The 27,594-nt window shown below is 36.7% G+C and overlaps 1 protein-coding gene across 3 annotated transcripts; it reads left to right on the forward strand.

Moving 5' to 3' along the window:
- Positions 1-284: 284 nt before the first annotated feature.
- LOC116169935 (facilitated trehalose transporter Tret1-like) lies at positions 285-3,279 on the forward strand. 3 transcript variants are annotated; one of them, XM_031486147.1, is made up of 8 exons: positions 285-445; positions 506-656; positions 709-894; positions 938-1,036; positions 1,083-1,279; positions 1,325-1,534; positions 1,581-1,767; positions 1,814-3,279. In XM_031486147.1, the coding sequence occupies exons 1-8, from the start codon at positions 368-370 to the stop codon at positions 2,194-2,196; spliced, it is 1,491 nt and encodes a 496-aa protein (XP_031342007.1). In that variant the 5' UTR covers positions 285-367; the 3' UTR covers positions 2,197-3,279. The 3 variants fall into 3 exon arrangements, with proteins under 3 accessions (XP_031342007.1, XP_031342009.1, XP_031342008.1); XM_031486149.1 differs by having other exon boundaries at positions 1,818-1,943; XM_031486148.1 differs by lacking the exon at positions 285-445 and having other exon boundaries at positions 545-660.
- The last annotated feature ends 24,315 nt before the right edge of the window (positions 3,280-27,594 follow it).

A 27,594-nucleotide genomic window follows, 5' to 3' on the forward strand; every position in this document is an offset into this window, starting at 1 on the left:
TCGGTATAAAGGGAAAGGTAAAGTACATATTCCATTAGAATTCAACTACACAACAACGTAAATTGTTACTTTCACTTTTTTTAGAAATCATTTGGATAATTGGATATTCTTCTTTTAATAAACCATAAGAAAACCATTAGCCTATATTAAGTAATTATCTTTCAAAACGACTGATGATAAGTTGGTAACATCTACAATACTGAAATTATTGTTTACTGTAGTATGTTATATAAACATTCCACAAGTCAAAGCACTAATGCGATGTACGAATAGATAATGATTGAACTTATAAACCTTACTATAGTCACAGATAAAATACCCAATTTTATCTGTGCTATAGTGTTCGGGTGTGCTGATTACTTATAATATGGCCGACCTGAACAATAGTATTTCTGGCGAGCCAAGTGTCTCCAAATTTCAAGAACTTAAGTTTGTGTTCCCAGAGGTACAACTGTGAATTGCTAAAATAATCGCTGTACCTAGGTATAAATCTGTATTCTTGTAGATAGTCGCTGCGACCGCTGTTAGTTTTCTTTCAATTTCTGTAGGGCTGGGAACAGCATATTCAGCTATTTTAATACCACAGTTGTCGGCAGCACAGCGAAATAAAGAGTTAGATGCGATTACGCTAACGGAAACTGAAGGAGTATGGTTTAGTAAGTAGGTACCTACACATTTAATTTCACTGGAATTTGGAGATTTAATTAGCAAGTTCGGTGGCGCTGGTAATGCCGTTTGCCGGTGTAATAGCGGGAGTACTGACTGATAACTTGGGGCGATTGAGAGTTCTCCAAATGTCTACACTACCACAATTTATTGGGTGGGTTATAATTGCTACAGCAAGCAACACCTGGATGTTGTTCGCAGGACGACTCGTAACTGGATTTGCGGGTGGTATGTTCCCTCATGCCAAGCTTTATTTACATGATAGTTTCAGCTTTAGTTATTGTACCATCAATGGTGTACGTTTCGGAAATAAGTTCACCGAAAATTAGAGGCGCTCTACAGAGTATATCATCTACATTCTACAACGCAGGTCAGTACGAAGTACCCACTTTTAGGCGTATTAACTAAATAATTAGGGCTGTTGACGACGTATTTGAAAGGGTGGTTTTTGAGCTGGCGCGTTATTGCATGGTTAGCGGTTGCGTATAGTGTAATTTCACTTCTGTGCGTGCTGTTTATCCCTGAAAGTTCTGTATGGCTCTTGAAGAAAGGAAAATCTGGCGATGCGCAAAAATCTTTCGAATGGTTTACTAAATATCGGCAAAAGTACGAGGTAACAAATGTATTTTTGGGAAATGGTTTATCAAAATAGTTTCAGAGCGAAACCCTAAATGAATCACCTCAGCTTCAAAACATGGAGATTATTAAAGAGGAACCCTTCAGTTTGAAAACACGTATACGTTGGACATTAAAACAGTTTGCCCTTCCAACTGGCTATAAACCATTTCTGATTATGGCAGCATTAATGGTAATACAGGAGTTTTCTGGTGCACATGTAATAATGATGAACGCAGTAATATTTTTCGAGGTAAATTTTCGAATCGGTTGTATTTCTACTACTCTTTATAACTTAGGGCATTGGAACTAATTTCGATCCCTATTTAGCATCAGTATACATGGCAACCATGCGAGTAGGGATGGCAGTAACACAAATATGGTTGATGAGACGATTCAACCGACGAGCACTTTTAATGGTCAGCTGTGTGGGAATGACGATTTGTATGATAATATCGGCAGTGTACACCAAATGGATTCAAGACGGTAAAATGCATCAAATGTCTGTAGACGCTAATGACATCTGTTTCAGGCAGTACGACAAGAAATTGGGTGCCGTTATGTATGCTGATATTGTATTTTATGTTTTTCACTGGTCTCATTAGTATACCCTTGGTAGTAACTACTGAAGTTTTTCCCTTACCGATACGCGGACTTGCATCAAACTTAATTTCTGCTATATTGTACATCATGCTATTTGGCGCCCTTCAAAGTTTTTACCCCTTATATAACGCACTAGGCGGGCTATCTGGCGTACAATATTTTTACGGACTTGTATCTGCGGTAGGATTCATATTCGTGTTTTTATTTTTGCCAGAAACACATAACAAGGATTTGTGGGTTATTGAGAGATACTTTTTACACAATACAATGTATTTCTCCATGAAAGGCAAACATTTAATTCCGTGTCACTAAATTTAACATTTAATATTTGTGAATATATATTAATAATAATAAATAATGGAATTAAAGTAATTTCTGCACAATACATACACCTATCCACTACAATTATTATTGAAGTGTTAGTACCTATAGTGGTTAATTAACTAACTAGTAATTAACTAGTCTCCATCATTATTTTAACCTTGCAAAATACAATAGTCAACAAAAATGCATCAAATTCATGTCTTGAGCATTGCGAAAATACTCTTAGTCTTTTTCCCAACTGTTTTGGTGCATAAATAATGATTTTGAGATGCGTTGATCAAAATCCATGTGGTCTCCAAAAATGCCTCAAATTCATGTCTTGGGCATCGAAATAACGCTATTGTTCTATTTCACAACGATCTTGGTGGATGAATGACGATTTTGACATGTTTTGATCAAAATACGTGTGACCCCAGGAAAGGAATTCAACACCTTTAAATCAAACACACGCGGTGACAAAATGTGGATGTTAATTATTTTATAATTACATTTTGTATATCCAGATTTTTGGGATTTAAGCGTAGAAACTTAGTAAGTCAATAGAAAGACACAGAAGTTTATTATAACCCTTTGAATCAAAGGTTTACCTATGTGTTTTTTCAATAAGTTTTCAAATTCTCAGTTCAAGTTTCAGGTTTTTTTTTGTATATACACTGCAATAAAATTTATGTTCGTTACATGTGTTTGCCGCGAATACAGTTCACTTATCAATATGTAGCCCACGGCCGCTCGCAATAGCTTTTGAAGATAAGAGTTTAAGACATTTTCTAATCCACATCAAGGCGTGTAGTAGCGTCAGGCAGTGTAGTACGGCGAAGCCTTTTGTTAAGGTTTTCTTCGTGTGAAAAATTAGAAGCATCTATCGCCCGAACGACCACCCAAAAATTTTTTCATCTTGTTCATCAAACAGTTTTGTTTATCATCTAATTGTGAGTTAAGTGCGTTTTATATCGCAAATCTTGCACGACCAGATTATTTGGATTGTTAAGAAAAAAACTGTCAGTAATTTTAAGATTCCTTATTTTATTCGTCGACCGCCTGCGTGCGGGGTAATATGTACAAACAAACGTCGTAAGCTTTTCTTTCTTGCAAGGATTTTGTTTTAATTTTATTTCGTTGTGTTTAGGAATAAATGTCGTTATCAATCAATTAATTGTGTGTTTATTCAAATTCATTGTGCCAAGAATTCTCGTGGCCAAGAATTATGTCAGATGTTAATGAAAATTTGTATAGTTTATTCTTTGGAATTTTTGGAAGTTGATCGAGACCACCAAGTCTCTCAAATTTAGAAATTTTAAGTCAACATCAACATCTCTTCTAGCAGGTGCCGGATGTGTACGAGGAGAGATGATAAAGTTTCAATTTTGATTTATTTTGAGCTAGCTGGACAGGTGTTTTGCGAGTGGTGTAGTGACAGCATACTATTGCACACAGTTATACGTATCCAAAATTTGAACAAAATCCGTCGGAAAATTACCAATGTAAGTACGTACATACAGACGGAAAAAATGTATTCTTTAAAAGTTGCTTAAAGTGATCTAAAACGTCGACATTTTAGAATGAAGGAAAATTTTGATATCAATGTGGACACCACCGTGCAATGTTGGAGTGTCGTGCGAAACATTTGAATTTCCCATTGGCGCGATTAGCACAAACATTTCAATTACCAGGACCAATTAGCACAACACTTAAATAAAATAAAATTTTGAAAATATCAATGTTGTTGACAATGTTGATCAGAAAAAATCACTCATTAACGAGCGGAGCACAAAATTTTAAATTAGTAGCACAAATTAGCACAAAATAAGCGCAAAATTATGAGATACACATTGCTTCACGGACCTAAAATTTGTTGCCTTATCTTTTCTTCAACTTTTCAGGGATAGTGCGCATTTTTAGCAGTTTTTTGCCATTGCTTCTATATCTTTTTCCAGAAATGAGATCTTGATGAAGGTTTGAGCGAAGTGCGTCATTGGATGTTTCTTCGGCAATAGTTGAACTGGTGATGACGTCAATAGAAATTTGGTTGATGTATTGGTCTTCCAGGGTTGAAACTTCGAGGCTATGGTGCATTCTGTAGAGAAGCTATCTTGTGATGTAGGGTAAGTAGCTCTAGAGAGGCAGTCAACATGTATATACACTGTACAGGGTGTCCTATTAATAAAGGTCACAGGTCATATCCATGGAACCGCTCATTAGACGGCTTGGGGAAAAAGATTTTGTGTACAAAAGAGGCCAAAAGAAATTACTGGAAATTATTTTCAAGTTTCTAGGTTTGCCGTGCGTATTTCCGCCATATCTCTACTTAGGAAACAGATATCAAAATGCGGTTTTCACTGATATTCTTATTGATGGTGGAGTCCACACTGTCTAATAAAACACTGATCTGCCACACAAAAATGCGCTGTCCCTTCGATCACACACGAGGACTTTGATCATTTTTTTTATAACACTAAAGCTTATTTTATCCGAATTCGTCTTTTATTAATGTTTTCCCATGAGAGAAAGTTATTTATTATACAAGAGAAAATAGTATTAGATTTTAGCTCGAGCTTGTATTGTCTCCCGTCGCGAAGCGGAGGACATCATCGACTCTCCTATAAAGCTTGCATCGCTTTGCTCTGCCGCTTAATCATTTTATTTCTTTTGCGAATTTGCACGATACTGCATAACGAAAGTCGGTAGTTCGATACAAGACCTTGCAATTTAATTACATATAATGTTGCAGTTTATTTGTGCCTTCCTCACGTAGGTATGTTTTGTCTCTGTGGAGCGAGGGATCTGAGATACAAACATCCTTTTTAGCGCATTTCCACAAAAATTAAAAAAAATGCGCTATTGTGGCCACTTTGTCCGTCCATCCGGCTGTCCGTCCGTCCGTCCGCTCGTTCGTTGAGATGCTATACGGTTTTCGCTATAAATAGCGTTGCACGTCATCAACAGAAGAAAATGGCATGCCAATTTAAATCAAGATTTGACGGATTTATATTCATTATTATTTAGTTACTTTTTGGGAGAATAAGTTTGCAGATTCGGAATTTTTTTTACAATGTTGCCAAACGTTATTTGTAATATTTGTTGACATCTGACACTTTTGTTCGGTTTTTGCGTGTGAAAGTTTTCGGTTATTCTTGTGGTTGTTGTTATTATTCATCTTCACTCTTAGTGCAAAAAATTGTGTTCTGTTCAGAACAAAATTCAGAACTTACTAGTCTCAAGTTCCACTACAGCAAGAGTTGGTCAAATAACGTAAAATCAGTCAAGATTTCAAGCAAGCGTTAACTTGATATTTATTTGCTGATGGCCTATGCAATGGTTTATAACTTCCGAAACATTTACGCAATGCCCACATTCCTCACCTTTCTGCTCACAACGGCAGCGATACGTTATAAACAAAATGCTAATAGTACTACACTTAGTGGACTGCACTTTCCTTGAACCCGTCACAGCACAGTAGGAATTGGTTTTATTGATGCACAGTCGGTTGGTTTCACACAGAGAGCCCAAAAAATGATCTCTGAATTTTCTAGTTCCTCTGGAATCTGGATGGTAGAAACATAACCTAAAAGTGTTTCCTTAATAAAAGATTAATATATCAGCATACTTTAGAAATATTTGGCAATGCCGTGTATTGTTGATGTCATCAAATCAATGACGTGCAACGCTTTTTATAGCGAAAAAACCCTATACTAGTTCTTTATCTTAAGAGCTATTGTTCTAGTTTTTCCGCTATTTGGTTCGTTATGGTGTCGAGGCTTGCACCAAGGAAGGAATTTTTTCTGCGTTCATTGCTAAAAAAGTTTTTGTAAAAAAACCAAAAAACCGTTTTTTACATGTTCCATAATTTTACACTTTTCCCATTGATTAACGATCCTAGAGATCGTTTATAATTTTGTATTGCAGTCTGTCGTCTGTCTGTCCGTCTGTTCCTTTGTCTGTCTGTCCCTCTATCTGTACGTGTGAACGATAACTTTGTTTAGAAATGTCCGATCGCTTTGACATCTCCGTTAGTTATGAACTGAATTGCAAGAAATTCAATATGGGCATAGCTTTAGCCATATAATACGCAATTCCAAAAGTTGAGTCGAATCGATCCAAAATTCACAGTGCCCTTTTCGCATCTCGACCATTTATAAACCGAATTGCCAACTTTTTTATTTATAAAAGTATTTAAACGAAATTTTATACATAGGCACTTGGAATAAAGGAAAATCTAACGCCAGTTTCAACATTTGGTTTTGCGCATGCGCAGTGCCAACTTTTTTATTTAATAATAATAATAATAATAACAATCTGTGGGTTCGGGGATAGAATAGGCCCACTCTCGCCCTAGAGATCGTAAAAGGCGATCAATGGGCACTAAAGGTGACAAATCCAACCACCTTTAGTACTTACCTACCCACTTTACTTTCCAACTCCCACGCCCATGTTCCCGACTCTCTACATATACACAACACGCAGGTGGATATTTGCTTACGCGAATATCTTGAAGAGTGACGCCTTCACGTGTTCCTAGTCACCCCATATTCTCATGAAAATGGAGTTTAAACAAAGCCTCGGAAAAATGCCGCTACCTGAGGAGCGTCAGGGCACGTCTGGAGCTATCGCTGGGCGTTGCAGCATGCGAGCCGATAGTGACGAGTTGGTGATCAGGCGGCCGCTCGTCGGGATACCCGAAACCTTTACAGCCGAAAGAAGACCACGAAGACGACAACGACCACTTGAAGAGGACCACCAAGAAGAAACCTTTGTGCCTGCTTCTCAACCGCTTGTGGATGGGACCAGCGCAAAGGAAACCTCCAAAAGACGTATGAAATGGGACGAAGGGATGAATCGCTTCATTTTCGGTACGTATCTGGAGATCACGAAGATGGAAACGGACAGGACAGCATACAGAGGTAAACTATATCACGCGTTCATTACACAATACCCACATTTAGCACACTTAACAGAACAACGCATTGCAGACCAACGTAGAGTTATTATTAAAAATACACTCCTTACATTAGACACACAGGAACAAATCAGGCACGAAATTGAAGCACTACTCAACACAAACAACACACTCGCCGTACAAGATAATACATCCGTTCTAAACAACTCTGAAATACAGACATTTGCGACACTGCAGCCATCGATAGATACAAATAATCACACGAACCAAACACTCACATCCCTTCAAAAAGAATTTGACAATGCATTGTTAGAATTCTCAAACACTGACCCAACGCAAAGACCACGAATACCTAAACAAAGTCACACTACAAAATTACGCACACTGTCACAAACATTAAATGACCACATTTTACCAAATTACATTAACGATAACACAAGATTACATCAACTACACTTTGTTGTGTATTGCGGTGCGGTTGCAGTTTCTAGATGCAACGGTGCAAGAATAGCAATAAACAAACAACAGCACACAACAAAAAAACGCTCACCCCCGGCCTGGGAAAAACGCCTGATAAATCGCATCGATGACATCAGACGTGACTTAGGTCGGATTACACAATCAAGGAACTCGTTCTTCAAAACTAACACGACAAGTACAACACATAACTACAAAACTAAACAATCACACCACACGAGAACAAAATACAAACTATAACGAACATAGAGATACACTGACACAAAAACTATCAATATACACAAACCGTCTAAAACGCTATAGGGAAACTGCAGATAGAAAGCGCCATAACACACAATTTAAACATAACGAAAAACTATTTTACAGATCACTAACACAAAACAGCACTAATGAAAAACTCATTCCACCATCTCTACACTCACTCCAGCAATACTGGTCTGACTTATGGACCAAAGACATTAAACACAATCCACAAGCCCCGTGGATTGCCACAGAAACCACACGCACTGAATACATTACCCCTATGAATAACACAAACATCACTACAACAGACATCATTCAAACTATTAATCACTTACATAGCTGGAAAAGTCCAGGCATTGATAACATTCACAACTTTTGGTGGAAATATTTTACCTACACTCACTCTTACCTTGCACAACAATTTACTGAACTTCTTAATTCACCAGATCGCACTCCTGCATTCTTGCCTTTACACAAGGTATCACTTACATGCTCCCAAAAGACAACAATACAGAAGACCCATCTAAATATAGACCAATTACATGCCTTCCTACAATATACAAAATCCTTACATCATGCATTACAAACAAAATATACCAACACTGTACTGATAACAACATTCTATACGAAGAACAAAAAGGGTGTACCAAGTATTCCAGAGGCTGTAAAGAGCAACTCATTATGGACTCTGTTATACTTGAACAATCCAGACATAACAAACGAAACATACACACTGCATACATTGATTATAAAAAAGCATTTGATTCAGTACCACACTCTTGGTTACAACAAGTACTCTCAATATACAAAGTCAGCAACAATATTACGCAATTCCTCAGTTACATAATGTCATGTTGGAACACTACGTTAACACTTACACTAAACGACACAAAACTTATTACCGACCCAATACAAATTAAAAGAGGAATTTTTCAAGGCGATTCTTTAAGTCCGCTCTGGTTTTGTCTTGCTCCATATTTGTTAAACACTACTAACTTTGGGTACAATATTAAACACAACCACGAAATACATCACAACATTACACACCTGTTTTACATGGACGATCTTAAATTATACTCTTCCACAAGCATAAAACTTAATCACCTTCTACACATTACCGAAACATTCTCACGTGACATACAAATGGACTTTGGAATCGATAAATGTAAAACACAACACATCACAGCTGGTAAAAGACAACTTTTAGATTATGAGCTAGAACAGGGTAATTTAATAAATTTCATGGACGAGAATGAAACTTATAAGTATCTTGGTTTTCAGCAAAACACACACATTAAACATACGAGTATAAAACAAACACTTATCACACAATACCTACAAAGAGTACGCAGTATACTTAAAACAAAATTACACGGTAGAAATACAATCAAAGCTATTAACACTTATGCCACACCAGTGTTTACATACTCTTTTGGGATTATACGTTGGACAAATACAGATTTAGAACAAATACAGAGAAACACACGTACACTATTAACAAAACACCATATACATCACCCTCACTCCTTACTATACGACTTTATCTTCCTCGTTCGGAAGGAGGTAGAGGACTTACAGATATAAAAATATTGCACCAAACACAAATACACAATTTGCGACAATACTTTTATAACAAAACAGATACTTCAGTCCTACACAAAACAGTAACATATGCAGACAAATCTTACACACCCCTTAACCTACACGAAACTAATATACTCCCACCTCCATCCAAACTTACATACATCACAAATAACATACAGACATGGAACCAAAAGTCGTTACATGGACGATTTCCGCAAGAGGTTAGTCAGGATTGTGTTGATTCTATAGCAACGCACACGTGGTTGTCTGAATGTGATATCTTCCCGGAGACTGAGGGTTTCATGTTAGCAATACAAGACTAGGTCATTAATACACGCAACTATAAAAAACACATACATAAAGACAAAACAGTGACAAACGATTCTTGTCGACTCTGTTCACAAACATCAGAAACAATCCAACATATAATATCGGCATGCACACGACTTGCACAAACTGAATACAAACATCGACACGATCAGGTAGCTAAAATCATACATCAAAAATTAGCACTTAAACACAATCTCATAACAGATAAGACACCATACTACAAATACACGCCACAGATCATACTTGAAAACAACACACACAAATTATATTGGGACAGGACACTACTCACAGACAAAACTATCCACAATAATAGACCAGATATTACACTTATAGATAAAACACAAAAATCCATTTGTATTATAGACATTGCCATACCCAACACTAACAACTTAACTAAAACACATGCAGAAAAACACCGCAAATACACCGATATAGCTATCGAACTTAAGACGCAATGGAGAATGAAATCTACTGTTACAGTTCCCATTATTCTTAGTGCTACTGGAGTTGTACCAAAGGCAATACACCACAATTTACAACTATTAGGTTTAGACAAAAACACATACAAACATTTACAAAAAGCAGTCATTATCAACACATGCCATATTGTTCGTAAATTTCTAAACATAACACAAGATACTACATACAGAAATGATCCACAACGTATACATGCAAACAACAGCACTCGCTCACAACACGGTACACAACATACTGTAATATCTCCACCTCTAACCCAAACAAACACACAAATACAACTTACCGAACAAACAAGTACAACAAATGATACAACATACACTACAATCAGAGATTCACCTCTGAAGCAAACCACATTATCACGACCCATTAGTATACAACCCAAACGCAAAAGCCTAAACAGCACTTTAGACTCACAACATGACACACAACATACTGTAATATCTCCACCCTTAACTCAACCAACCACACAAACACAACTTCCTGAACAAACAAACGCAATAAATACAAGTAACGCAACACGCACTACAAAGACGCCCTCACCCAATAAAGTTACACGGCCTAGCACAGCTAAAAAACACAATACTCTTTCTTCTCAGAAACACGCCACGTTATCACAACCCACTCGTACTCAACCCAAACGCAACAACCTTAACAGCACTACAGGCTCACAAAATACTGTAATGTCTCCATCAATAACCCGAGCAACAACACAAATACAACCTCAAGAACAAAGAAACACCATAAATACAAGTAACGCAACATGCACTACAAAGACAGGTCCACCCAATAAAGTTACACGCCCCAGCACAGTTAAAAAACACAATACTCCTTCTTCTCAGAAACAAACCACACGTCTTCAACCGAAGCGCAAAAACCTAAACAACACTACTAGCTCACAACATACTGTAATATCCCCACCAAAAACCCAAGCAACCTCACAAATGCAACCTCAAGAACAAAGAAACACCATAAATACAAGTAACGCAACATGCACCACAAAGACAGGTCCACCAAATAAAGTTACACTTCCTAGCACAGTTAAAAAACACAAAACTCCTTCTTCACAGAAACACACCCCGTTATCACAACCCACTCGTATTCAACCCAAACGCAAAGCCAAAGAAACACTTACACAATAAAATCCATTTAATAAAATTACAGGAATTATTATAATGATTCTGTTTTGTTTTGTTTTGTTTTCCTCTTTTTTGATAGCGTTGGCTATTGTGCCCATCAATACCTATGTTGGTAAGTATGAATTACATACTATCCCTAGATTGCCAATGCACGTGTTTTTTTTAAGGACCCTACATAACACTGCACCAGACACAGACACAGATACTAATCGTTACTTGATTTTAATCCGTGCGATTAGTTAACCAGGCTAGACCTGAGTTCTCACAAGAACGCCTATTTGAAGCTTAAGAAACTTGGATGTATCACCATCAACCTTTACAGATTGCATTCTATCGCTAAAATATGATTTGATCAATGCTACACTAGATGTATCAAATTTGTACAACTCTTGCAATTTCGTAATTAGTATTTCGTGCACCACACTGTCAAAAGCACGAGTTAAGTCGATAAAAATGGCCATAGAGTGCTTACTTTGTTCGAAACACCTCAGAGAGTAATTAACGAAATGAATCGCCGCATCAGCAGATTTGGAAAAATTTAAACAAAATTTGATACATAGGCATTTAGAATAAAGGAAAATCAAACGCCAGTATCATAATTTGGTTTTGTGCATGCGCAGTGCCAACTTTTTTATCTATGGAAGCATTTAAATGAAATTTGATGCATAGGCGCTTGGAACAAAGGAAAGTCTAACGTTAGTTTCAAAATTTAGATTTGCGCATGCGCAGTTCCAACTTTGTTATTTAGAAAAGCATTGAAAAAATTCTTCTTATAAACTGAAATTGAAGTAGCACGTCAAAAATGGATTGCACATGTAAAACGCTATCTTTCATATTTGTGGTCTGATTTTTACGATTTTAACAGGAGTTGCATCTTACAAATGGGAAGTGAATACAAGTGGAAATGCGCTTTTTGTAAATCGTTTACGATTACTTTTTAACTTGTGAAAGTCTATACATTTACCAAATGTTAACACAACTATAACCACCTCTTAAATTAGTATCGCACACATGAACGGACAGCAATCCGTGTTTTTGTACCACTACATGTTTCCCACGCGCCCCAGGAATAGACACCACCTTACGAATATGTAGAAATCGAGGTAGAAATATATATTAAAATTATAAAATCTCTAAGCCTATAATTCCTTTTTCATTAGGCTTACTTACGTTTTTGATGGGGTATAAAATGTAGAGTACCTAAATGAGAAAAACCAAGTCAAAAATTAGTTAGATGAGGAAAATTCATAAGCGCACCCTTTCAGAAACGTAATTAAAGATTCACAAGCACAAAACGCTTTGAAGGGTTAAATTGTCATTATTTTAATGAAATGGGTTTAAAATATTTTTACACGTTACCGAATTTCTAAAGATAATATAACACAGTTATGCTTTCATGTTTAAATCCCTTTCCACAAACTCAACGAATAAGTACGCCGCGAGCTTCAATTAGACGTTTATGAATGAAGTATAAATGAATATTATATTTTTAAATTGCCCACTGCAAATTCCCCAAGGTAACAGCTATTTATCTATCAAGTACATCGTCTTTATGGACGAGTCGGTTATTTGGCCGAACGAGTCCACATGAAGCCTATTTATGGACGTGATATATATAAAGCTTTATGTAAAACTGCTTGATAATACAGTGATTACAGTCTCAATTAGCGACCATAATTTGCAATATTATGGCCTAGTCCATAATGATAAAGTAAAACGGCCGCCTGTCATTGTGACAGTCGTACTTAGGTGTCAATCCAAGGTAAATTCAAGTATTTTAGAAATACTTGACAAATGCTTGACATCTGCTGTCAATGATATATAGATTTTATTGTTTATTGAATTCCACGAAATTTCCTTCTTTAAGGGTTGTTGCAGTTGCACATAAAGCTTTTTAAATGAAATTTTGTATGTAGGCACCTGGAGTAAATGTGAAAGCAGGTGTAAACCTGATGCCGATTCCAAAAATGTGTTTTACAGGCTATGCTGATATGGTGAGACAGATTCAACTCCTGTAAAAATGATGTATGTGTGAAGATCTGAACTCTGGAGGATCGTTCGTTATTCAGTTGTATCGGGAATAATGATGTAAAGTCCGTTTCAGATGTCCGTGCAGTAAAGGAATGCGCCTGCGGCTATTTTCCAGTAGCGCACCATTTCAACATACTTTAGGGTTTCAGCTAGGATCTAATACGTTTCTATTAATATGATATCTATATAGGTACATTTTAATGTTTAATGATTGTACATGGTAATTACACTTGGTTTAATTGCATATATTTTTGGAATGCATTCTTAATAATTTGTACTTAATGTGCATGAGCAATTGTTTTACCCATTTGCACGCCCATGAACATTTTAAACGTGTAAATAAAACCATTATAAGCTCATTAACTATTGTCTAGGCGATCCTTTCAAACCCTAATTGCTATGGAGCGTACTTTTCCTATTTGTCCGCTTTTAAATACTGGTTTTCAAAAGGAAATTGCGTTGCGGCTCTTTAAAATTTTTCGCTATATGCACATTCCTTTACTGCACGGACATCTGAAACGGACTATAGATAACGATAATTAGGTAGACAATAATGAAGACAAGAATATGCCAGAAGTAAGAAAGCCTAAAAATCATTATTCAAACTTGTATCCAAAGTAATACGGAATACGCAATTGTTGGTACATACCATAAACGGCCTTAGAACTTGTAAAATATATCTGCCAAAAATGTATTGTGTGTGGTGGTATTGGAGTTGGTAGAATGTGTAGTTTTTTAATTTTGTTAGAATTATCCAGGTACCTTTTGAGGCGCTTTTGTTTTAGTTTTTGAGTTGTAATAATTTATTTATGTCATTGAATTTTTAACGTTGCCAATAAAAGTTTAAATAAAGTTCTTATTTGAAAATAAAACTTTATATATGAATCAAAGCTAATACTCAAGAAAGATACTTCACAGAGATATAACAACCACCAACAATCCCTTTTACAGGTAATGACAAAATTTGGCACAACTTATTGGCGGCGAAGTAATAGTCGAAGATATTTTTGTACAGGGAGTGCGTACACAGAAATAATTATGGAAAGAATTTGCACGACCTGTAGCGGCGAAAATAAAGAACTAAGGTAATAACAAATCTACCATAGACATTTTAACTAAACGGATTACAAAGGATATACATAGATGGCGTAAGAACACTAAATATAAATTTGGAATTTAATGGCCGTTTGCACGGACAAATTTAAGCGGTGCTTAGCTTAAGCGTAACTTAATATCTATGGCAACGATTATTGCGACAATGGTTACCATGGATTTTGAGCCACGCTTAAGGTAAGCTCCGCTTAAATTTGTCGGTGCAAACGGCCATAAATAAAATGTTGCAAAACTTTTTCCTTAAGTATTTTGCTTAATTTTTTACAGAAACTGTTAATTTTAGATATAACGATGTAACTAGAAATTACCCGTATTTTTCAATGTCTAATCCATTGGTGAACAGAAAAAAAGGGGATTTGTATTATCGAAAAGCTTTCGCAATTTCAAAATTGTGAAATTTGATATGAATTCCTACGCACCATGCATAAACTTGAACAGTTTTTACATATTGGCTAAGGCATAGGTACACATTATTTTAGCTAATCTCGAAACAAATCCAGAAAATAATGGGTCTGTTTGCTTCATGAAAGGCCTGAAGTTTGAAGGAATATATTTATCAAAATTTCAAAAAACCTCAAATAATTTAATGAGTCAAGTTCCGCTATATATACATTTTGTAGAAATTGGTTCGCATTAGTTATCAGATAATGATCGACCGAACTCGTTGTTGGGCACCCTGTATATCCTTGCGTCTCATAGCTGTTTTTACCATCTAAACTTATTATAAGTATAGACCGAAATATGAGATTTTATATTTTATTTTGAGTAAATTTGTGTAAATTGGTGGAACTAAGCCGTTAGTTTGTAATTTAATTATGATTTTCACAGTCAATAAAAATGGACCATAACTTGCATTAAGTGTAATCATTGAATTTTTATTCAATGGTGTAATATATTCTTGACGGCGTTATTAGATATTATAAGTAGGTAGATAATGGTTAATACTTACTTCCATGCGGAAAAAATTTCGCATATATATCCTTAAAACAATCTTCGTGAACTACACCTTCCGGACACTCCTGAAAATAAAATAAGCATTTAGAACGTGCTTTTAAGTATATTTAGGAAACATAAATCATTAAAATCCATTTAAATTTTCTGGAAAATATTCAGCGAAGACCTGTTCCCAGTAATTGTGAGACAATTTATTTTATCTCGATGTATTTCCATAACACTATACCTAATAAGGTCTTTCGAATAACTTAATAAAAATTTTAGGTTGCTATTTGAAAAAAAGAAAGTTCGATGCCGTTCCGGCGCTCCAAAATTTATTTTCAAAAATCCGGCTCGTTATTTTTCGTTTCAGTATGTCTAATATACATATCCAAAATTTAAACAAAATCCGTCGAGCCGTTACTTCTGAAAATTGCCAACGTACGAACGTACGCACATAAATACAGACGGAAAAAAATTCTTTATAAGTTGCTTCAAATGATCTATAACGTCGACATTTGATGCAATTTTATGATGTCCAAAAAACGGTAATCGCAATAACCAACTAGCTCGCGCTAGGAAGCTAATAAAACATTCTTACTTGAAGCATTCAGATTTTGAATGCGAAACGCTTGTCGCGAAGATGTGAAAAACGATCTCTGTTTAATATTCCGATCAGCTCGCATCCTCTTAAGGTCACGTAATCACCTGCTGAAAATTCATTTGTAATTGATTCTAGAAGAAAGATTTCCCTTCTAAGTTTGTTGGAAATATATTTCACTTGCACTTTCATTTTTAAGGTTAACAAACCTTTGAGAACTTCTCAAGTATGAAAGAGGGGCGTTATTAAAACTCGCTAATACATTATTCACGAGCGCCCACATTTATGCGATAGCACGAAAACGTTTAGTTTACGCGAAACGGCGTATTTATTTTATCGGAACATTCGTGGCGACCAGAAACTAATTCTTGCACCTATTTTCTTAAGTCGCAAACATTGCGTTGCGGTAATGGAAAACGTGTGAATTCAAAATTTAAAAAAAGTTATCAGTATACCCCATCTACCCAGTTCCTTTCTTATCCAAAATCGCAGTAGTTTTACCTACATCAAATAAGAAAACGTAACACAAATGTGGTAGGTGTATATGATAGAAAGGGAATACAAATGACTATAGTAGCCGTCCCGGTAGGGTCGACTAGGCGTGATGAAATACGAAAAACCTTCTATTAGTTCACGTAGCGCTACTTGGTAAGGATTTGATTCTATTTGCGGGCAGCGGCTTTGTTATTTTTATCATCTTTACTTTAGCGTGTTGAATACAATAAGTGGTTGTATGAAAGATCCCTTTGCGTGATAAATTATGATATCGCAAGGTACAAACTCTCTTTTTCGAGTTGCGTGCAAATTATCTATGGGAATACCCTTTCGAACCATTAAATTGCGTTAATGCCGTTAATTTAGTTCATAAAGTTAATAAAATAAGCACTGGACTGGATTGGGGTGTGTTTTAACAGCGCAATAGAAAAGTGATCATAATGCAGTAAGTAGATATAGAAGAGATAGGGAAGAAATAGTGACTGCCTAATTAAGGCCCCACAGCGAAATACCCATGTGAAGTTGGCCCCGCCCACTTGAAATAATTTTACAAAAATGTGTCGACAGTTAGTGCTCGAAGCTTATCGTTAGTGCTGCTATATAATATGAAAAAATAATAAAAAACGGGGAGGGGCCAACTTCACACTCAACTTTTATTTATCGAAATAACGAACGCACACGGCGTTAGTCCTATGTTAGTGCTGTTAAATGCCAGACAAACAGTATCTCAAATTCCTTTCGGTCTTCCTAAAAAAGGCAAGTGTGAAGTTAGCCCCCTCCATACATTTTTAATTGGACGAAACCACATGTGATTATTAGTGCTAGGTTAGTGCTGTTTTGGGCTCAAAAATTGGGATTCCGGCATTTCTTCTTTCCAAGAAAAACGAAACAAACTAAAATATTGTGTGAAGTTGGCCCCACCCATGACTAGTTTAAAAAAACTAATACGATCATTAGTGCTACGTTAGTGCTCTTTTGTGCTCGAATATTGCGAGTATAACGTTTTACTTTCCAAAAAACTAAAAATCGATGTCAATTTTTCGTGTTCCTTTCATGCATTTTGAATTCAATCACGTTGCGCGATGTTGGCGAGTTTCGGTCACGTGGTTCAATGATGTTTTCTGGAACGTATTTTGATTATTTATTTGTTAATAGACGCTGTTTAAGTTGTCAGGGATTGTGGGTATGTAATCTACCAATGAATAACGAAGACAGATTTCACTCAAAGATTCTACTAAGTCATCCTACTGTGTTAAACCATTGAATAAAAACACTATAAGAAGCCTAACCCCGTGGAAATAAAGCGCGACAGAGATTGAACTGAGAATATAATGGAAACACTGTCAATAGTGTCGATTCTTGAACTGAGAAGAATGAGAATTTGCTTTCCTCCTATTTACCGCAAAGAGAGTTCGGAGATCACAACCAATGCGGGTGCAAGGGGATTTGTCGCGCTTTCTTCCATAAGCGTTAGGCTTCAGTGTTTTTATTCAATGGTTAAACTTACAGCTACCCTAATACACGATGATGCCACGCATAAGAAGCAACTGAGCGCATTTAGTGTCAAAGCAATACAAGCCCATAATAACTACAAAATGCTACAATTCCTTTTCGCGGAGAACTTTTTATACGAAACTGTCACAATAAAATTTTATGACCGCGATATTACCACAAAACATCTAAAACTTCATTAATTCGGCGACATTTCTTTCCGTGACGGCTTACCCTAAAAAGGAAGAGTAATAAAATGGTTTCTCTTGTGTAGGGAAATAAATTAATAATTTTATTTTCATACTTTGCATAACGTATAACGCGCATTTTATTAAGGTTTTTTATGTGTGGCACGTCTCGTTGCTCGAAATAAAATGTGAAAACACATAATTATTGTAATTTGTGTATCTTTTAAATATTAGTTGCATGCACGTCACTAATTTGCTTTCAGAATTTTAATGTATGCTTAACCACCACAGTGCCTGATTTCACCATTTATTTTGGTCTACAGGATACTGTACGCCATGGTTCACGGTCACGTTTACAAAAATCTGGAAAGACTAGGACAACATTGGGATTTAAGAGCACCACCAAACCTTTACTGCGAGTTTGACTAGGTAATTGTCAAACAAATTTGAAATGATAGTAGGCATAGAAAAGCCACGTGCCAATACAAAGTAAGAAACGAAACTACAGAATATGCCTATTGAATACTTATGAGCAATATTTCAATAAGTGATCGGAAGTTTCCTTGGCTGGTGCAGATTCGGAACGATGCTGAACAAATCAGCTAAGAAAAAGGGGAAAAACAAGATCATAATAATAGATAACTGAAAAATTTCTCCGAAGTCACGCCTACTAGCATTCTGTAATCGGTCCGTGCAGATAGACCATAACACAAAGGCAGTATTGCGTTTCTATTTGCATCCAAGTGGTTTTTTTTTCGTTGTAAACGATTATACGATATATACGTTATGTGAGAAGAGAATTCCGCGTAAAATTGTGTTATGTGACTTTAAAGAGCGCCAAGAAACGGAGGTCTGATTGGTTGTTATGTTTCTACGTACCGTTAGTTGGATGAAGTTTTTCAAATTGTGAAAAGTAGGGAAGACACGTTAAATACTGAGCTTTGCGTAAGAAATGGACCTTTTCGCTAATTTAGAGGCCGAGTTGCTGTTCGTTGAAAGCATAGAAGACGCGCGTTTCGTATTAATCGTAAATTGAATTCATTACGTAATGATTAGGAAGTTAGCCGAGTTCGAGTAACAGTTTTAAGAAGTGCGTAAAAGTTTGAGGGTGGCAGTTTTTCATCGAAGGTTGTCTATTGTTTTTGGATAGCCATCGTTTTCATCGCAATAAGCTCCTAAAATAACCGAAGAATGGTGTAGGGAACACTCCTTGTCAATCAACCCGACAGAAACGGAGTTAGTTCTCTTCACAAGAAAAAGAAACACAGAAAGTCTTCAAACCCCCTGCTATTCCAAGAACAGCTCTAATGCTCAGAGTCAGTGAAGTATCTAGGAATCACACTTGACCAAAAATTCACGTATTTCGCAATCCTTGCAACCATCGGAGACATTGGAAATGATAACCGTATAACCTATAAAGTCATAAATAACCTCGTAAATAACCCTTCACACGGAATAATCTTGCTACACTCGCTCGCAAGCTCGATCGTGTCGCAAACGTAAACTTTCTAAATAATAAGCGGCGTAACATGCTTGTAATACTATCACGGGCGATGTGCGAGAATCTTTCTGGCAAAGTCGCTGAGAAATTGGGAGACTTTGGGGACCGAATACTGTGAAAAACAAAAAAATGTAGAAACCGAAGATGCTGGATATCACCTCATTAAGAAGAAGGTGAAAACCGTAGGTATTATCTTGGAAGACTACAATTATTTTATTAGCTTGTATTTCAGGTATTCTAGCACAGACATGTCAAGTCGATTTTCTGAAGGAACTTCTGGTTTCGCTCTTTAAAAGCTTTGTTCAGTGGGATGCTACCCGTTGTTAACAGGCGCTAGGCCAAACGCACATACATCCGGCGATGATATCGTGGTCGATTCGGATAGCGCAAATAGAAGATGCGGGCAGCGATGGTCGCATTTTGAAAACACTCAAAATATATCGCCAGCATATTAAATGCTTCTTGGTTAGAAATCGGCATTTTAGAAAAGATTACAAATTCAAAAAACTGAATGTAAACATAGCAGAATAATTTACAAATTACGGCTGTTATTATTTTATAATGCATCGTGTTTCTTGGATGTTATTTGGCTACTTTTTCATAAAGAAAAAGTCATATCATTCCATTTGATTTTTTTAATTTGTTTAGGTTTTTGGACCATGACCAATGTAAACTTTCCTGTGTATAAACATAATAAATGTTCACTTCTCTTCCATGGTGTCAAAACTAGCCCCCTGGCGGAGAAGGATTCAACTAAATTAACTATATTTTGGTTGATTCTTATTGCCCAAGGGCTCTTTTCAACTGATTCTCTTTAAAAATGTGAAAAATTTTTTTTAGTTTATTACGCGAAATTTAAAGAAAATGCAATTTTGGCAGTTACGCCCTCTGGTGATCATTTTTAGAACTTGCAAATATTTTGCACCGATCTTCATGACCGATTTGCCCAATAATTTTTTTTTCCCCTAAGTCATACGACGAACGGTTCCCGAGATATGGCCGAGAAACAGTCTTACTGGATCATCCGGTACTTCCCGAATTGCACGCCAATGCCGGCTAGATTTCAATGCAGTGGTTAATTTAAGGATATAATCTACTGGCCCTGTAATTATTGTGCGCACAACGTCAGCATAGGATAGACGCTGGCTATGTGCTGGTAAAATGCAGTAAATCTGTACTGAGCCAGCTAATGGCCAGGGTGCAAATGCAAGGGGCCAATAATGCCGATTGTTCATGCTGGGCCATCAATTTTGACGTCGGTGACGTGACGTTGATGTTCCGTACAATGCGAACGGCCTTAAATGGTTGGTGGTTTGACGTTTTTCATTTTCACATTCGTGTCAGACGAATTCTTATTTTTGAAAAATGGACACAACATTATAATGAAGAGAAAAATTGTATTGCTACTCCTCCTCAAATAACGCGAGCGGCACCAGAAGTCAACACTAACTTGTTACTTGAGAAATCACCGTATCAGTCCGACAGAGGTATAATGTATTGAATATTTACACTTCTAATCCAATCTTGCCAGGAAAAATTTAATTTTATAAGGATTTAAGCTGTTTTAACCATTTTAGTGTTTCAGGAGAAATGTGGTGAAGTGCTTCAAAGCCGGGATTAAACTTTGTGAGGACATTATGTTTGTGCGTTTTATAATTTTTTCTAGACACTCGTTATTGCTCCCCGCTCGTGTTGAACACAAAACTCGTGTTAAATATATAGGTACAATTAAAGCAGCTGTTCGTGAATTCATGCTTGGGAATCCCCAATGATAGTAAGTAAGTAAATACAAAATTAGTAGGATAGAAAAGGTAAAATGTGTCACATTAAGCACTAATTTGACCATTTCTCGATTCCGTGCAACTTTTTTACGAATTCAAATAATTAATCAAAACACTAAACAGCGTACGAAGTATGGTACATGTCGACCCCGGTAACAATTTATAACATTCGTTTCAGCACAGAGTAGGATAATATTGTGGAAAGTAGGCCATTCTATTTCCTAAGCCCTTATACAATTTCCTGTAACTGCATCCCATAAATTGCAGCGTATATCCAAGATGTTTATAATCTTTAGATATCACGACTTGAAGGTGAAATATTTGCGTTACTTAACTATTGTAAGGGTTTCCATCCCCAAACGTATTGCACGAAATAAGAAAAAAAAACTCGGCTATTGGCAGTCGTGCACATTTTAAAATGATTTGAAATTATACTATTTATTTTATTGGCGTGTCAATGTCCGGCAGAAACATATACAGGGTGCCCATCTTTGCGTCTCAGCATCGGGATCTTTGCTAAATTCAAAAATCAAAAGTAATTAAAGCTTAATTTGCCAAGCTGTGTCGTGAGGACCCGACAAATAACTCTTTTGACTCCTGTAACCAACCTATTTGTGCATGATCGGATCCACTGGATTGTGGTGATGTATAAATGTGAGTGTGCCTTCTCCTTCAGGGATTGCAACACTGTGGACCTATGTTGGCTATTTCTTCATTAAAGGCACGATGGTTTTGACTTGGGGATGCCTGTACTTCATCGGCGCTTTTTTGTCATAATAATTTTACATTTTGGGGATTTTTTTTGTAAAGCCGTAACTAGGATCTTCCTGAAAAAAAATATTGTAACTTTTTGTGTCTTACTGTAAAGTTTATAACCTGTAATTAAACATCTCATATACAAATTTTTTTTCTATTTCGGTGTCACAATGATGATTTTGTACAACTGTTTTGGGTCGAAAACAGTTGTACAAAGACAGTGATTATAGTCGTTTTTTTTTGGTAACTCATCTCTTAAGTTGGCAGTTACTAGTTAGTACAAGTAGGTACTTCGTTGGGTACTTCCATGTTTGAACCAAGGATACTATATAATATAAGGATTGCTCGATCCCTATACTTGTAATGTTGCCCAAGTTTAAGTCATATGTGACGTCACCAACGGACCTGGCTGTCAGAATTGACAGTTATAATTTGCTAAGTTGTGAACGTATTTGCATGGACGCTAAGACGCCGATGTGCAATATTAGACTGTAACAACAGCCGTGTTTGCACAAAAATCACTAACCTGGAAGTCATTTACCATAACTTCCCTAAAATCGATGGATTAATACGCAAGGAATGGATATGGTGCTGCAAGCGAGATTAATGGACAAGTGTTTCTAATTTAAATGCCCGCCTACAACACCCATTTGAACGTATTTTATGGTAATCCTAGAGGTCGATTCTCATTAGAGCAGCACCGAGCGGCGCGGCGCAGAGCAGCGCGGCGCGTCGCTAGCAGCAAATTGTAGAGGGGTATTCCCACTTAAGCACCATTTGGAAGCGTGTTGAAGCAGCGTTTCTGTTTGTGTTCAGTTTAAGGGAGAATGTATTCTTACACGCTCGAAGAAGAGCCATCATCGTCATCATCACCAGATGATTTCACAATATTTATAGCGGCACTGTGCCATGCCATGTACACGACGAAAAAAGAAGAAAAAGAAAGCGGACGAGTACAATTAATTTTTCTATTCTTTGTCCGTCCATAGCGAATCCACTAACACACGCAAGCTCAACACAGAAGACAAATAAATGCTTTTCACAAGCCGCAGCACCACGCCGATCTGCTTCGCTCCTCGATCTCCACTTGTCCGTCTACACGCAGAGCGGCGCATTTCAAAGCAGCGCCGCGTATTCCAATACTTCCCGACGCGTTTAAAATTTGCTGCGGTGCACCGCGCCGCTCTGCTCTGCACCGCTCCGCCTAGGTGAAAACGGATCTACTTATTTACATGCGAAGAGCAGCTTTTCACAGCGCCGCGCTGCTCGATGCTGCTATGTTTATAATGGGAATCGGCCTTAATCAAAGCATGCGCTGGTACTGGGTCCGCGAGTGACGTCACTACACGCGGCGAAAAAATTCAGTGATCGAGCAATCCTTATATTATATAGTATCCTTGGTTTGAACTTCAAAATGTCAGTCTTACTACGCTGCCAAACTAAAACTTAACGGCATAAAAAGTGTTCCCAACAAAAACATGTTAGTTCTAATGTTCCCTATAGTTTCTGATAATGATTTTTTTCTTCAAACGTCATATAATATTGACATTACGTAGCCCAGCACTCTGAGTTAAAGTTTGACTTTTTAGAACAATCGAACAAGCGGCAGTGAAGTATTTTAGTGCCTAGGCAATAAAACGCTTCAGTGCCAGTGTCACATTGTTTTGCTTTTACAAGTTGATGTTATTTACATTAGGTTCTTGGTTCACCTAGCAAGTGCGTTGATCTTTCCTTCTGATTTTAACAGAAATAAAAATATAGTCGATCAAAGAAGCTATTTATTTATTTAAATAATAGTTAATGTTGAAAGTACCATTATTGAAATTAAACCTTCGTTCCTGCAGCATCCAAGTTTTGAAGAGTCAAGTTTTGTTTGGCTCGTCTTATTTCTAATGAATGAATGAAGTATTTTCAAAAAACTGGATTGGTTTCTGCTTCAAATGAAGGAGTAGTTGAAGTCATTCCATCTGATAAACCTGGATTTTCTAAAGTTGTCGAAAGTATTTTTTGTGCAATTTCATTTTTATTTGAAATCGAAAAACTCGTCCACAATTAAAACGTCAAAACTAATAATGGCCAACAACAGCAATTGTTATAGTCACCACGGCCGACGCGCTCACGGCTACCCATAACGATCGGGTTAATATTTCTTCCGATTTGAAAACCATTATTTGGGCGTTATTCTCACGTTTGAAGAAAAAATAGCATATATTATGCGGAGCTAAAGTAACTTCTTATGGCTCGTCAGTATTTTGCTGGCCTCGCTTCGCTCGGCCATCAAACACTGACTCGCCATAAAAAGTATCACTTTAGCTCCTCATAATATAATATACTATTTTAATTAAATTAAAGCACCGAAATAGAAAAAATAGTATGAAAAACGCGTGTTACAATGCTTTATTGTAATACTCCTATCTTGCGGACACTCGTGGCTACGCTTCGCGTCGCCACTCGTGCCACAAGATAGTCGTATTACAATAGGTCGCATTGTAACACTTGTCTTTCAATATACTATTTCCTAATTGTAGCATGTCAATAAACAACATATAATATCGTAAAACTTTCAAATTTTGTCATGCAACCGACGACATGCCGATATTGGCCGAGCGTCGCTTACGTCACTACGCAGGTTGCCGATCGGGAGTTATATTAGTGCATGACTCTGATAGGAGTTCGATTCGACTTATTATGGCTATCTGCCATAAACTGAGTTCTGACTGGTTCGTAAAGGGGCAGTTAGATAGTCTGCCAAAGGTTGAAGTGTTAGGTAATGGTCGCCGCCTTTTCTCGAAAAGTGAGTTTTTCCATGCCACTCGTTTGAGTGGAGTCAAAGCCCAGAAGCAAACTGTTATGGTTGATAGGAAGTATAACATCAAGTTTTGTGTGTATAGTGCAAGGTAGTGTAGGTACCTAATAAAGTATGCACCTTACGGGTTTCAACGAGAAAATTAGGGTGTTGGATATGTGGAAGTGAAAATAGAGAAAAATGTGTGCACTGTAAGGGCACAGATATGCCCAGAACAGAGTTTGAAGTAAATCATATTCTGAATTACAATTACAATATTATCTATTGCTGTGTTATTTTGTCTGGCAGGACGAAATTTTGGGATTCTTAACTAGAATGGACAAGGGCGGTTTCGATGTAATTAATTTTCTTAATCTAAATTTTTGTTTTGTGTCGTTCGTTAAGTACTTCAACAGAAATTATTGTTACGAAAAAGAGGTCAAGATTTGTATTGTTTACATTTTAATCTCATCTTTAATTTTATTTAACTTAGATTTCTGAGAATTTTATTTCGCTTTTATTCTGTTATCATTGTAAACGCTTAGTTTAATTGACAGGTGGATGTTATTTATCGCCTTTTCATTGTATTTAAAAGATAGAAAATTCTATTTTTCCTAGTATTTTAATTTTGTGTTATCTCTTAATGTCTGTTGTCAACTGCTTATCATTGGCTTTTATAATTTGTAATTTTGGAAGAAGGGTTTCCACCTTTAAATAGAACGGACTGAGAATAGGAAGGGCTTTTTGCCAGAATCAACGCAGAACTACGTTTCTTTGTTTTGAAATCAGCGTCTTGAGAGTTTGAAAGCAGATCCACATTTGATGAAGTTTGATGTTTTGTTTTGGGAGTTTTGAAGTTTTAATCGTCAGTTTGTTGCCAGTCAGGCTCGCAGTCAGGGCAGTTTTTGAGTTGAGTGAAGATTGTTTATTTCGCTTCGGCCAGTTACCGCAGTAGTTTGGATGGTGTAGAGGCCAGCCAGTTTTGGAAGTTTGTGGAGTTTCCGTTTTACGGAGTGGCAAGCAGAGTTGCGGCAGGTTTGAGTTGCGGCAGTTTTGGAAGTTTGGATCTTCAGTATAGTGCGTCACTAAGGTGTGGTCGGCGCCGACTTGAGTGTTTTTTTTGTGTTATTTTGAATTTTGTTGTTTTTTTTTGTGTGTAACGTATTTGGATTAGCAGTTTTGGACATGTACCGAATGTAAGTAAAATTAAGTTTTAATTTTAGTTTTTTTTTCTTTGTAATAATTGTTTGTGTCTCTTGTAATATTTTTTCTTTGTGTGTGTGACAATTAAATTTGAATTTTGTAATTTTTCACAATAATTGCTGTGTATGTCATTCGAACGATTTCATTTCCTTTCATTTACTGTTTTCTTTGGATACTTGCCCAAGGTCCATTTTATTTAATCAAAATTATTAAGATTGATTTGGAATTTAAAGTATTTGGTCTAACCCACTACAGTAGAACCCCGATTATCCGTGCTCAATGGGACCGGATGGCGCACGGATAATTGAAAAGCACGGATAATCCAAACAATTTATTGTTTCTTAGGGTAGGCATACGTATGTATACTAAAAATATAAGAAAAAAATCAAACTAAGGTATGTACAATAAATTCTACAAAAAAGTTCATAACACAATGAAAAAAAAACAGAATTCTAGATAAGGTCTAACACAAGTACAGTTGCAACTTACATGTAGCACGCAGTCAAATGCGCTAATGCTAAATGGCTAAATTCCGCTTAACCTGCATCGGCTGATGAAAGATAATTCTCTGAGCATGCGCGCACTCGGTATTACAGCCTGCGTCTCCCTCATGGACTAGCGAAAATTCTCGTCAAGTGATTTACGGCAATGGTATTTCAATTAAAACTTTAAAAATGTAATTTCAAAAACGCGCAAGCATGGCACGGATAATCCGCATCCCGGATAATTCGCGCACGGATAATCGGGGTTCTACTGTATATGGTAGGAGTTAATAATTTAACTGAGAAAAGAGTCGAATTCCTCCTCTCTGCTGGGGAGAAGTTTTGTTCCGAGGAATATAAAGGTTATTGAGCTAGCTAGGTTTGTATAGGTGTTTTGTGTACGGTCTTTTTGGCCTACGGACCGGTGCACACAACATTTTTTAATTGGCGCCCAACGTGGGGCCACATAGCAATATTGATGGATTTTCGTCGATAACTGACTGAAAGTAAATCGACATTATGTACTTTAATTAATTAGAATCGTCTTCACAACAATACAAATGGGATGTCAAACTCGCGGTATCACGTCGAACTTTTTTCGAATATTTCCTGTTGGAACGTTTATACAGAGTGGCCCAACGAGAAGTATACAGAGGGCTTTTAGGGTATGAAATTTAGAAATTTCGAAAAATCCTCGAACACGTCAATTTTGTATTCGAGGGGGGCAACTTTTGGAATACAAATCACGAACCCAAGTCTTCACCCCTCTACGTAGGGAGCTTAACCCCTAAAATTTTAAATGAAATCCTATGGCAAATGGCACATTATTTGAAAGCCAATTTAATCGTGATTACTAATAATAATAATAATAAATAATAATAATAA

Source organism: Photinus pyralis, unplaced genomic scaffold (genome assembly GCF_008802855.1).
Source record: "Photinus pyralis isolate 1611_PpyrPB1 unplaced genomic scaffold, Ppyr1.3 Ppyr1.4_LG4, whole genome shotgun sequence".
In the NCBI taxonomy this organism is placed as follows: domain Eukaryota; kingdom Metazoa; phylum Arthropoda; class Insecta; order Coleoptera; family Lampyridae; genus Photinus; species Photinus pyralis.

What these genes read in the sequence shown, in the direction of transcription:
- LOC116169935 (XM_031486147.1), top strand. Translation starts at nt 368, where the DNA reads ATGGCCGACCTGAACAATAGTATTTCTGGCGAGCCAAGTGTCTCCAAA. An exon ending in TTAAGTTTGTGTTCCCAGAG is followed by an intron (nt 446 to 505) that starts GTACAACTGTGA and finishes GTATTCTTGTAG; the next exon opens with ATAGTCGCTGCGACCGCTGT. An exon ending in ACGCAGTAATATTTTTCGAG is followed by an intron (nt 1,535 to 1,580) that starts GTAAATTTTCGA and finishes TTTATAACTTAG; the next exon opens with GGCATTGGAACTAATTTCGA.